The sequence below is a fragment of the Electrona antarctica genome, assembly GCF_951216825.1.
Source record: "Electrona antarctica genome assembly, chromosome: 10".
Classification (NCBI taxonomy): Eukaryota; Metazoa; Chordata; class Actinopteri; order Myctophiformes; family Myctophidae; genus Electrona; species Electrona antarctica.
In genome coordinates this window covers 24,814,778-24,829,004 of record NC_136791.1, presented here as the reverse complement: position 1 = coordinate 24,829,004, position 14,227 = coordinate 24,814,778, and the positions used below count along the sequence as shown (strand labels likewise).

Here is a 14,227-nt window from a genome sequence, read left to right as displayed (position 1 = left end):
CCGGCACCCTGGGTGCGTTCCTGTCCCCCACACGGAGTTGCAACACTTACTTCACAGGTGTGATTTTTCAAAAATAGCAGATTTACAAGCTTGTAGCTCAGCACTCGGTGCCGCGCTATGAGCTTGTACAAAGTACAAATGTATTGGGACAAAATATACTTAAAAGTACCAAAAGTAGAAAGTACTCATTATACAGAATGAGTTTTCAAATGTATGCAAATAGTTTGAAAATAGCAGATCTGCGATGCAGATGTGAGCTTGTTGATTGGCTATTTTCAAATGGCCAAAATGTATATAGGGTATGTTTTGTAAAAAAAAGAATCAAACTCTACAAAGTATCTAGTAACTAATGTTTTCTAATAAATTGTAGTAAGTGGAGTAAAAGTACAATATTTGCCTCTGAGTATAGTGGAGTAGAAGTAAAAGTAATGGAAAATGGAAATACTCAAATAAAGTTCCATTACCTCAAAATTGTACTTAAGTACTAATTTCTTTGAGTAAATGTAATTAGCTACTTTACACCACTGAAGACTATAAATAATGGGATCCAATGCCTCCCTGCACGTTAAACCACATCCTTGAGTGTAATATTGCAATTATACAACAGTTACCCTTAAAACTAAGAAAATCACTGAAAAAACTTTTTTTTAATGACGATTTTTTTAATGATGATGTAGTCACTCCGACCACAAATATCCCAAGAAACTAGCTAGCCTAGCCACCGAGTTTGCTGCGCTCTGGGAAAACATTGCAGCTGAATTCTTTGTTTTGATTAGGTGTGGAGTGATGCTCGTTTGAACCACGGCGAGAAGGCTGTTTCAACCAATCAGATTGCTTCCTCGAAACGACCTGTTGTATAATTGTACATGTATCATGTCCAGGAGGTGTACATCAAGCCACCTCACACAGAAACAGAAGATCTCGTCTCCATGTGTACAGCGAATGCCGTCTATTTCCTGAGCCCGGCAGGGCTCGAAATTGCGACCATTTTGGTCGCAAATGCGCCTTAATTTTAATCTTTGCGACCTAAAAATATATTTGGGAGCACCAGTGACACTACAAACTAGAAAAAGTGCCCTTCTGGGCACAGGTCTCCACCAGGAGGATAGGAGTGTGTGTGTGATGTTTAGGAGCAATATAAACGTGTGTGTGTGACGCGGCTTGGCCTGTTGTAGCGCCACCATGAGGCTGATTTGAAAACTGTCAAGTGGCATTTCTTCCAAAGCCTAGTGGGAATATGCATGGACAGTTTCACCACAATCGGACGCTGCGTTGAGTAGTTGTGGCGATTTGTACAAAACGGGTCCAAAGCGGGCTACTCCTGAAAGGTTTAGAAGCCAATCGTAGCCAATGAGGGTGGATTATGAGAAATCAAACAAACCCGTGTTGATCACATGACTATGAAGAGCATGTGTACCGATTTGCGTGAAATTTGGATAAAATCTGAAGGAGTAATATTAGAAAATGTGTTTTACATAGGTCGGCCTCCTGGTGGCGCTATAAAGAGCAGATGTGAAAAATTCCAGGCAAAGGTTTTTCCTTGGCCTCTAGGGAGTTGGCATACAAAGTTATCCACAGATCGGTGCAGTTAGAGGTAAAAACACTTTTTGGCCAGTTATAGCGCCACCATGAGGCTGAGTTGAAAATGTTCATGTGGCATTTCTTCCTCGGCCTAGTGGGAATGTGCGTGCACAATTTCACCGAAGTCACACAATGTGTTCATGATTTGCAGCATTTTGTTAGAAACTGAGCACTCCTGCGAACTTTGGAAGCCAATCTTAGCCAATCAGGATGGAGTCTGAGAAATCTGAAAGACCCGTTTCGTTGAATGGCTCTAGAGAGACTGTGTACCAATTTGCGTGATGTTTGGACAAAATCTGTAGGTGTACTGTCCAAAAACTTGTTTTGCACAAAGCGGCCTCCTGGTGGCGCTATAACAAGCCGTTCTGGAACTTTTGGGGCAGAGGTTCATCGTTGGCATCCAGGGAGTGTGTGTGCAAAATGTGGCATCGACCGGGTTAACGGTGCCGGAGATTAGCTGCTCACAGACGGAAGGACGGACGGACGGACGGACACACACACACACACACACACACACACACACGGACGGACGGACGGAGTGCAAAACATACTCTCTCCCCATGCCTTCGGCCTGGTGGAGACAATAATTACTGTGGTGCGCCACACTGCGCCTAGCTACAGCGATCAATTGTAGAAAAACGGGCGCTCTCTTTCATCCAACTCCACTGCACTGCTCCTGTCTGCTAGCTGCACTAGCACTTGATGCTAACAAACCAACATCTAAAGTGTGTAACTACTCTTTGACACAACGGTACGGGACAACGTTGAGCGCTGCATCGCTCACATTCCAGAGCGCCTCGGCTCGCGACTTCACCGCATGTGTCAGAAAGTACATTATTTCAAACGTTCAGATTCAGAAAAGACCGGAGCCTCTAGCCAGCTAGTGCTACGGAGGAGGCGGACCGGCGCCGTGCGCGTGTGTGTGTGTGCGCATGCAAGAGAGAGAGGGGGGGGAATGAGAGAGAGAGGGAATGAGAGAGAGAGAGAGGGCAGACTTGTAAGTGTTTCTACATAGTAGCAGTATTGATACTTTTACTTAAGTAAAACAGAGTAATACCATGTTTTACATCGAAATTATTTTATATTAGAAATTCTAATTATATGATCTAAATAGGCTATGATGGTAAAAAACAGAAAAAGAAAAGAGGTGATGTGACTGGCCGGAATCAGTGTAGACTAGGTCCTCATCTGGAGATGTTTGATGCCTCTGTCTCTTTGAAGAGATGGATGGATGAGGGACAGAAAATCTGGACACTACATTTTAAATTCTGGCATGCATCTTTATACTTTAGTCATTTTGTTATTTGTAAACCACACGGTTATATTATTGTTTTTATGAATGTAAAAAAATCGATGACATATTGGTGCTCCTCCAAACTAACCAGTGTTAATGGTTTATTTCACCATAACCACTTACATAAGTAAGTCCTCGTGTATACAGGGTCTTAAAGTTGTCGGCGAGTCAGCAGATCGTTATGCATTTCACACTACAGGTGTCTTATTTAAATCGACTGTCATTATATCGTTGTTGCTTTCACACTAAACATTGGTTGCCGACTAGGCATCACACACTGAAAGAGTTCACCAAGACCCGATATAGGCTACATGATTTGTTTTTTATTCCAATTCATTTTGACATCTCACGCACGTGCAGGATGCTGTGATACAAGCGCGAGACCGACACAGGACGCCTCTCTCTCTCTCGCTCTCTCTCTGTGCATGCCACACACACAGGAATAGCTACACGGCGAAATGTTTATGACAGCGTGTAGCCTACGTGGGCTGCAGCGAGACAGGACGTTAAATCTTGATTTTCATGAAATAACTCTCCATCTGCGCACGCACGCACGCACGCGTGCACACACACAGCGCACAAAGTCCAAAAGTTTGCTCCGATGCGGTTTTATCAACATTATTCAAGTGAAATTAGTTGGTTTTATAGACAGCAAACAGCAACATTGGGCTAATATACCGGTAACTACCATGTACGACACAGGACAGAGATTTACCCAAGGAATAAAGGTTATATATATCATCATCTGATCATCTATCGATACAGTCGACACGACAGACAGTCAGAAAGACAGTGTCAGTGAGCACAGCTGTCCTGTGCTCTCATTGGCTGTAAATACAGGACTTCTCGGGACATGGTCGCAACCCAGTTCATACTGTACGATGTCCAGTCGGCGACAGAGCCAATATCAAACCTGCTTGATATTCAGAAACGGTCGGCGCTATATCTTCTCACAGAGCCTTTCACACACAGCGAGCAAAACCTCGGCGATCAAAGCCCGATCTTGCGTCAGATCGGGAGTTTTGTCGGCGAGTGCCAAAAATGGTCCCTGACAGCATAATCGGAGCAAATATCGTGCAGTGTGTACGAGCCATTACTTACCAAATCTCTTCACCAAAAATAACTGACCTACAAGCTCAAGTGTGTCACGATTCTACAAAAATAGCAGATGTACAAGCTCAAAGCATGTCACTCCATGCTGCACTATGAGCTTGTAGATCTGCTATTTTTGGAAAAATACAGAAAATTTGTGCTAAACTTTGAATCTAAGCAAAAACTATTCTGGGGACCGTAGAATAACATTTTGAGATGGGGCAGGGGGCCAGCGGCCAAATTTCGACATGAAAAAGGTTTGAGCGCCACCGTTTAGTGGAAAAAACATGGTGAGAAGAGGACCGTTTGCATTTATTCAACGTCACATCAAAAAAGTAGCTCACTTTGAATAGTGGGCTCTAATTGGTCACCCACAACTCTGGGGTGAGCAAAATGTTAATTCAAACTGAGGAGTGCCAGACCCAATCTGGCCAGGGTGTGTTTTCTTTTTTTCCTGTGGCAGATTCATCTGTTTGCAGTCCCAACGCTGTCAGAGATCTGATGATGTGTACAGAGTCTCTGTAGCCGAGTGAGAGATGATGAACAGATCACAGGTCTGATGATGTGTACAGAGTCTCTGTAGCTGAGTGAGAGATGGTGAACAGATCACAGGTGACCGGCGCTCTCTCCCCAGGGGGAACAGCAGCTTTAATTACAGACACCGCCAATGCAGGGCGTCTATCACTCTGACAGGTCAGCAGTGTGTGTGCGCGTGTGTGTGTGTGTGTGTGTGTGTGTGTGCACACACACACACACACACATCACTGTGATTTGACCTTACTAGGACAACTTACACGGTCAAGTACATTACGAGACAGGAGATCGACGGGTGTCTCTCTCGTTTCAGAGCAGGACGGGTCGAACAGGGTTTCAATCTACCTCTTTCCTGCAAAATGACGTCAAACGTAGCACTACATTCCAACTCTTATTTGAAAAAGAAAAATCGATGAGCAAGCGAACGGGGGTGTGCAACTTCAAGTGAGGGTGGCACTTTGTAAAGCCGCTCTGGATAAGTACCATTGTAGAAGCAAGCTCTGTCACTCAAATTTCCCTTTCATATGACATCTCAAAATCCCAATTTTGGAAAATATGTAGTTTATGTACTGCTACTAAAGCAAAATACGAGTGTGAATGTGGAGCATATTTAAACAGAAAACAGAAGGAAAAAAAACCCCACAAATACTAAAGTAGAAATGACGCCGACCCACCTCTCGCCCAGTCAGGACGTGCCGTGCCAGCTTGACCTTGGCGAAGTTGCCCTTGCCGATGGTCTTGAGGAGGCGGTAGTTGCCGATGTGTGGGTGCTCCTCCGTGGAGGTGAAGGAGTTGCGGCATCGCGGCAGGCTGTGGCGGCTCGCCGACTTCGTCGGAGGGGCGGGCGGTTCAGCGAACGCGTCCACCGACGAGTGCTGCGGGAGAGTCACATGTGCGGAGATTAGAAACATTCCTCGCTGCCCCGTCCCGCCGGGCGGTTAGACACACTGACACTGCACATATACGTTGGCACAAAGCTCCCCGCAAAGCCGACCACCAGGGCACACAGTATAGTGAATAGTAGTATACAAAAAAGTTCTGCTCGAGGGATATGAGCGCCGTGGCGAGACTGGGAGGAACTCCCTGCAATCAGAGAGGAACCTGCTAACATGGGCTCAACGTCCCGAAAGATGATCCAGTGTGTTCTTTGTGCATGGTGTGCACGCCCACTTGTGCACATACAGGGAAATAAACACACAAAGCTACACCCCACACACACACGCACGTTCGGCTATACCATGAACTTAAGCCATATTCACAACAGTAGAAAGGGAATCAAGTTCCCATCCTTACCGCTCCCTGCATGATATCTTTATCTGCTGTAGCCTAAAGACATCATCATCCACAAAGCTACATGAGACTAGTATGAGACACACTGAACTCTTTGTGCTCTCTCTCTCGGTCTGTATTCACAGGATCCTGCAGGAGTGATTCAGTGACTACTTTTCTACAATGAAGGCAGCCCATGATGTCATTATTAGCCAATTAAACTTGTAAGTGATTAGCAATAATGCCATGGCATGCATGTGTCATGGCGTGGCAACAAGCAGGGCACGCACCGGTGGAAATTTGGAGCAGATTTCTGTGGCGAACGGACGAGATGCATTCATCGCAATAGAGGGCACGTACGTACAATATAAAGGCTCTGGCTCGTCATCATCTCGTCGCTACGACAGCATGCTGATGTCACTGCGGGTCAAAAGACCCCATGATCCATTGCTCTGGCGCGCCACACCCAAAAAGCCCAGAGAATAAAGCATCGGTCTGATTACCCAGTCTCTCCCCTGCTCCGCTTTCAGCAGGGTAACGCTACACCCAGCTGGGTGCAGCGCGTCATATCAGCTAGCCTACATCCTGGCAGCTAGGGGCCGACCCACAGCACATGATCTAAAGTGTGCATGGCTGCCTGAGAGGCACACAGAGAGAGAGAGAGAGAGAGAGGCAGGGGGCGACCGAGACAGACAGTGAGGAGAAGAAAGGGGGTAGAGAGAGAGAGAGAGAGAGAGAGAGAGGTGCAGGCGGGAGTGCGAGAGAGGGAAACCGAGAGAGTAGAGCGTGACCGATCACGTCACATTCTTGGGTCTGAACTCCGAACGAAGCCAATCCCGATTTTGGAATACCTAGACCACCAAAACAAATGCCAAATAGAAAAATAAATATCTTGAATATAATTTGATGTGATTAAAGTTTCTACTTGATTAAACTTAAATGCAAATATGAAGAAATAATGTAATAATATATCGTCGCTGTCCAGCAGAAACTAGCCAACTCCATTTTCAGGTTTTTGTTTTTCTTCAAAAATCAATGCTATTGAACACCCTAAAAACCAGACACGTCTGAACTGAGCGGTGCAGGCTGTGTGTGTGCTGCAGTGGACAATGGGTCTGTGTGTGTGTGTGTGTGTGTGTGTGCTCACCCAGCGGTATTGCCGTACTCAAGCGGACATGCATACATGGAGACATACATACGGGCACACATATCTGTTCATTGGAGCGGTTAGGCACCGCTCAAACAATATTGAACCAATTAATGAAAAGTATTAAAACTTTCTTCTGACATTGTACCCTCAAACTGACTGCCACCCCCTCTCTGCATTGCTCGAAGTATCTGACAATATATAAAGTCACAATACCAACTTTGATGATGCTTTGATTTTAAGAAAAATATATATTTTTCATTTCCTGAAAAATGAACATGTTGGAGTTGGCTGGTTTCTGCCCGAGAGCAGAGATATCAATAATTTGATATATTGTATCAAATAATGACCCATATATTGGCAGCTTGGCAAGACTGTACATGGGTCAGGCTCTAGTGGAGAGAGGGATTGTGACTGAATGCCACACTGCTGTACCACTGTCCTGGTCAGTCAGTGTACCCAGTACCCAGCCACTGTCCTGGTCAGTCAGGGTACCCAGTACCCAGCCACTGTCCTGGTCAGTCAGTGTACCCAGTACCCAGTACCCAGCCACTGTCCTGGTCAGTCAGTGCACCCAGTACCCAGCCACTGTCCTGGTCAGTCAGTGTACCCAGTACACAGCCACTGTCCTGGTCAGTCAGTGTACCCAGTACCCAGTACACAGCCACTGTCCTGGTCAGTCAGTGTACCCAGTACCCAGCCACTGTCCTGGTCAGTCAGTGTACCCAATACACAGCCACTGTCCTGGTCAGTCAGTGTACCCAGTACCCAGCCACTGTCCTGGTCAGTCAGTGTACCCAGTACCCAGTACACAGCCACTGTCCTGGTCTGTCAGTGTACCCAGTACCCAGTACACAGCCACTGTCCTGGTCAGTCAGTGTACCCAGTACCCAGCCACTGTCCTGGTCAGTCAGTGTACCCAGTACCCATTACCCAGACACTGTCCTGGTCAGTCAGTGTACCCAGTACCCAGTACCCAGCCACTGTCCTGGTCAGTCAGTGTACCCAGTACCCATTACCCAGACACTGTCCTGGTCAGTCAGTGTACCCAGTACCCAGCCACTGTCCTGGTCAGTCAGTGTACCCACTCAGTACACAGCCACTGCCCTGGTGGGTCAGTGTACCCAGTACCCAGCCACTGTCCTGGTCAGTCAGCATGCCAGCGGGGTAACTCATAGGTGCTGTCACGATTACACATTTAAGTTATATGATTAATTGTCACACAAATAATTGCGATTAACGATTCAATTGTGTTTTTGGCGTTGGGAATTGGAACATTATCAATTAGAAAATACATTTCCGTTTGCCTTTTAGGCTTCGTGATATAAAAAGTGCACAGGGCAATAACAGAAATATACCCAGAAATCACTGGCATTTTTATACATTTTATACTTTTAAAAAAGGTTATAAAAAGCTTTGTGTCTGTGTACCAAATTTGAAATGATTTGATTGGCTGAGCACGGAATGTGATGTATGACGATAAGAGCGCCTCTCATTTCGCATGAGTGTGTTTTTCTTTTATATATGAACAACTTTCAACATGGAAACGATTGACAAAATAATGATCATTATGACAAAATAATTATTAGATGATTAGACAATAATAATAATAATTGTGACACCCCTAGTAATCCAGTGCTCTGCTCGAAGGAACTGCCTTCCTTTCCCATTAGAGAGCAGTGGTTGTCAAGCCTTTTATTGTCAAGGACCCCCAGTTTGGTTACGGGTCCATTTGGTTACAGTTGTATACTCTGAGTTATAGACCGGATATATCGTCACTGTCGGGCAGAAACCTCTTATCTCCAAATTCTAATACAAGCTCGAAACTCAAGCTTGTAGATCTGCCACTTTTGGCATTTTTGAATTTGAATCATGAAAAGTAACAGTTTTGGACAGTTTTTGTTTCCACCCGACAGAGAAGATATACTACCCGGTACACTTGCTTCCTAATTATCAATAATTTACAGTAGCTGGAGACCCCCTGGCTGGAACTCCCATCAAGGACCCCAGGGGGTCCCCGGACGAGACCCCACTTTGAGTGGGTGTCGGGACTTCAAGAGGCTTCTTGCTTCTTTTTTCCCCCATCAGTTTTCAGTTTTCTCAGATCCGTTATAATGGCCGTGTCATCCCGACGTGCTCTACTGCACTCGTACACCCACAATCTGACACGAACATACACGCGGCCGGCACTGGTTCCACGTTCATATCCGAGGGGGAGGAGCGCATATCTGGGACAAGTGCTGGTCATCTTAAAGTGCCATTTGAAAAAGGCTCGATAAACCAAAACGTTGCTTTGCTTCCTCCTCACCTTCAGGAACCAGTAAATCACAGATAGATACACACTTGCACTTGGCATACAAATCAGGAAGCGGAGAGAGAGCCTGTTCTCTCTCTTTTTTTTTTTTTTACTGCTCTCTGAAAGCCTCTCTTCTTTGGGCGTAATAAGCTGTTATGCAATGCAGTACGTCAGTCACTGACTGGACCCCTAGGGCTGTCAGTGTGCTGTAGTGGAACCGAGGGATGCATGCTAGCTAGGGCTCATTGAACGACTGCCCTGCATGCCAGTCCCACTGAGGGAATGCTAAACAGATACTTCACTTTACTTACTACCAAGTTAACCTCCGAAAACAAATCACACTTTACTTGAATTACTACCAAGTTAAATTCTATAAAAACAAATCACACTTTACTTACTACGAAGTTAACTTCTAAAAACAAACTGCACTTTACTTACTACTTATTACTAATATAGGTTAACTTCTAAAAATCACTCCTGTGTGAAGTGAGGGGCGCTCTTATCATACATCATCATACGTCATCACCATACATCATATTCCGTGCTCACTGCTCAGCCACTGCTCATCACATTCCGTGCTACAAACACATTCCGTGCTCATACGGACATACACACAAAGAAAAACAAATCACACTCGTGTGAAGTGGGGGGAGCCTGGAAATGTTTGTTAAAAGTGCCCTAAACAAACATTAAAAAGGTCCATAGACTTGGCAGCTACTCTATGTTCGTTAAAAGTGCTCTGAACACACATTTAAAAAGGTCCATAGACTTGGCAGCTACTCTATGTTCGTTAAAAGTGCTCTGAACACACATTTAAAAAGGTCCATAGACTTGGCAGCTACTCTATGTTCGTTAAAAGTGCTCTGAACACACATTTAAAAAGTCCATAGACTTGGCGTAATTCCGAAAGCCAGACATTGGAGGGGCTAGCAGTGCCCCTGCTAGTGTAAGACTACAGTGGCAGTCCCCAACCGTAAAATCAACTCTAAGAACAAAACATGGGCCCAGGATTTGACTGTACTTAACTGATTAAACTTAAGTTACGGTACAGTGACCGGAGTCTTTTCCAGGGCTCTACACTAGGCCCCCTGCTTAAAATGGGCCGATCAACAATCTTGTTGAACTTGCAAAACGGTCCCCTGCAAATCACGGCCCCCCTTATGCACTAGAATGTCCTTCTAATGTTTTATGTTTATTTCATTTGATATATATCAGGACATATTATAAAACAGTCTTATATACATGTAATGATGAGTTAGCCACTATCCTGTCTCCCGTGGCTGTGGTATAGTAGCTAGAATGTGGTTATTCAGTAGCATTACTCTTTTGTACAATGACAAAAAATAACACATAACATAAAATAACCTGTTTGAATCTGTATCTGAAAACAAACTGCCATGCTGATCAGATAACAGAAATGACAGCGCTATTGTTCAAATCCAATATAATTCAGTACAGAAATTAAATGGCGGTGACAGCAACCGCCATTTAAACCTAATATAATTCAGTAAGAAATGACATGACAGCGCTATCGTTTAAATATAATATAAGGTACTAGTAAGAAATGTTTGCTTGTCAACGCCTCACAACGCATTGCAAGGCGTTGTGAGCTTGTATAGATCTGCTATTTTCACAATATTTACCTGTGGAAGTGAGTCAAACTAAATGTAATGCCTACAATTCCAAGTGCTTCATTGTCAGGGTGGGTGGGTCCCCAGTTCAAATATTATTTTGGGGGGTCCCCAGTTCAAATTATGATTATTATGGTTGGGTCACAGCCTGAAACGGTGATTAATGGTGATTAGGCACTGCCTAGTCTCGCGTTGCCAGACTGTTGCCTCTCGCAATTTTCAAATGCTTCCATCATACAGTCTGGAGCAACGGAAGTTCTGTCATGAGTAAAATATAAAGCGGAAGTGGAGCCTCCTACCCACTTCCGTTTCGTCTTTACAGTCGCGCACATTTATCCTAATATAAATAGAAATCATCTAAGCATATACTGTAGCTTGCTGCTTAGCAGAAATGGAAATAAGCTAGTCTAAAGATATTTTTAAATATATTTTCGTGAACGGAAATGGCAGCTTCCTTACTCAGATTTCGGGAGGTGTAGTTCCAGACTCTATATAGCATTCGGAGATTGTGGAATAGTTGTCTGGCTACGCGAGACTAGGCACTGACCAATAATATTACTAGCCTGGAAACCAGACAAAATCTGCCATTGCAAAAACAAAAATTGCCCATGGCCCAGATTTGGTCTGGTCTCAGGAGACTATGCAGTGTCAGCCAGGCTACAATAATATATCATGGATCCTGATTATGATGTAGTCAAAATCTGTCTGTCCTACTCCGCCCAAGAAAAAGAGAAACCCCTAGATATGTCAGACCCTGCATGTCAGCAACATGTAGGCCTAGTAGTTTATTTTTATACTCTGTGTGTGTGTGGGGGGGGGGGGGGGGACAAAGAGAGTCACTGTGAGGACGGAGCTATAGAGAAAGAGTTACACTTAACACAATGTAAAAACTACACAAATATTAGGGAGGAGTTCTTTCCCAAATTTGAAACAAACATACAGAGTATGACAGAAAGGGAGAGATTACAGTACCACTCCTTCTGGGGGAACAGAAAGAATGTGCAGTTTTGGCGGCACAATGTGTCAATTCCTGTCACAAGAAAAGGGAGAACCAGTAGGACACACATACAGTATGCCATGTTTTATTTTCTGCACCATATATATATATATTTTTTTATTTCATTGATATTATGTTGTTTGTCATATTTGTGATTGTGCTTTGGCAACACTTGTAAAATGTCATGCCAATAAAGCCTGTTGAATTTGAGTTGAGAGAGAGGGAGAGGGAGACAGGTGGGGGGAGGGAGGAGAGAAATGGTTGGCTCTTCGTATGTGTGCACGTATGTGGTGTTATGGTGATGGCAGAGAGGAGGCGGAGGGGGAGGAGGGAGGGGTAGGGTCATTCATAAACATTCCATCACACCACATACAGTAAGTGAACAGAGGAAATCTAGGAAATGCTGCAAGTCATCCTAGTCTGCCCTATATATTCATTAATGAATGAATGTCACGCCGCTTTGCTTCGCTGTACCATTCACTGCTGCTGCTGCACAGACAACAGAACTATAGCGCCTTTCGGGACCCTCGGTTACCTTTTATGTATTTATGTAAGGTCCCGAAAGGGGGCTACAACAGAACCAGAAGTGAGTGAATGTGTTGGATGAGCATCATCATATCATCATCAGTCACATTGTGATGCTGTGTGCGTGTGGCCCAGCCATGCAGGCACACAGACACATCATCACATTGTGATGCTGTGTGCGTGTGGCCCAGCCATGCAGGCACACACAGACACACAGCACAGGCAGCGGCATTCGTTCTTTGCCTTTGAGAAAGTAGGACAACATCCTCTCTCTCTCTCTCATGGCATGCAGTCCCCATCCCCCAAATATTGACGCTGGCTCTTCTGGACTAGAAAAATGCCCCCACTCCACTTCTTGCAGTAAAAGAAAAGCGGAGCAACACCATTTTTCTCACCCTTCTCTCCCTCTCTCACACACACACCCCCCACACCAATATGAGGGCCACATTGGTGTGGTGTGGTGGTGGAGGGAGGCTGCTGTACCTTTCTAATGCTCAGAGAGAGGGAGAGGGAGAGCAGCCAAGCTAGCATGCACTGCTGCTGACGCAATGCGTTGGACACAGACTCAGACTCACTAACCAACCTTTAGCTGCTGCAACAAAAACAGCTAAGGTGAAGCCATGATGATTATTAAAGCACCACACACCACACACAGAAGAACCACGTCTTTATCCCAGCCAGGCTACCCTACCGTCACAATAACACAAACACCCCCGGGCTGGCTGGCTGCAACATCATTGTATAGCCAGTCTTTTTTCTCCAAACGGTGACCATTCAAATAAAGCTGAATGAAACCCCCCCACCACCACCACCACCCGTTTGGAAGAAGAGATGCTACAATGTAGCGGAATTCTCCCGCTACAGTGTAGCATCGTTTCAATGAATAAACAACGTACGGGGACATTGTATAACTAAAACAACACACACGACACGACAACACAAACAACACTCACATTCTCCGTGTCCCGTTCGTTCACTGTCGGCAAAGGCGTTCTGGTGGACGACATGTTTGTGCTCTGTGTGAGTGTGTGTGTATGTATGTGTGTGTGTGCGTGTGCGGTGGGACTTGCAGCGGGCAGCAGGCCGCTGGCTGATCAGCGATGAGTAGGAGAGACGAGAGAGAGACCCGATGATGTCTACATCCCCGTGCAGTCCCGGTCCGACAGTCCGCCTTAGCAGGGCCTCACCGCGGCATAGTGCAGCCCCAGCAGCCCGGTGGATGCGCACAGGAACCTGGCTGTTCTCTGAGCGGCGCTGCTGTGTCCCTAGCTAGAGCTGCTAGACTCCCTACTCCCTGCCTGGCCTGGGCTGGCTGGCTGGATGGCTGCTGTAGCTGTACGCCTGTGTGTGTGTGTATGTGCGTGCGTGCGTGCGTGCGGATGAAAGCCCTAGAAGGAGAGAAGAGAAGGGTAGCAGGCCGGGGAGAGGAGGAGGAGGATGTGTCGGGAGGACGCACGGGAACGTGTCCGTCTGACTACTGCGCAGCGCAGCACAGCGCATCTCTCGTGCGCACGGGAACGAGCACACCAAACGATGGATGGATGGATCATGGATGGAGGTTTCTCTCTCTCTCTCTCTCTCTCTCTCTCTCTCTCTCTCTCTCTCTCTCTCTCTCTCTCTCTCTCTCTCTCTCTCTCTCTCTCTCTCTCTCTCTCTCTCTCTCTCTCTCTCTCTCTCTCTCTCTCTCTCTCTCTCTCTCAAGTCAATTCGATTTCCAATTAGTTATTGATAAAGTTGTTTTTCATTGAAAAGGGCGTGTAAGGTTGCCAGTGTTGTTTACAACATGACATGTACAGCTCAGAACTCAGTACTGAGCTGACTCTGCCATCTGTTGGATTGTAATGGTATTACAATGCTAGTT

General features: G+C 45.6%; 1 protein-coding gene across 5 annotated transcripts in view; it reads right to left on the bottom strand.

Moving 5' to 3' along the window:
• mark1 (MAP/microtubule affinity-regulating kinase 1) overlaps nucleotides 1-13,749 on the bottom strand; it is a 95,973-nt gene extending 82,224 nt beyond the window's left edge. For all 5 annotated transcript variants that reach the window (XM_079512979.1, XM_079512981.1, XM_079512980.1 and 2 more), the window contains exons 1-2: nucleotides 13,320-13,749; nucleotides 5,176-5,376 (exon numbers count right to left, since the gene is read on the bottom strand). In XM_079512979.1, the coding sequence (XP_079369105.1) occupies nucleotides 5,176-5,376; nucleotides 13,320-13,373 (255 nt within the window). In that variant the 5' untranslated portion in view covers nucleotides 13,374-13,749. The remainder of the gene's footprint in view (nucleotides 1-5,175; nucleotides 5,377-13,319) is intronic.
• Nucleotides 13,750-14,227: the final 478 nt, after the last annotated feature.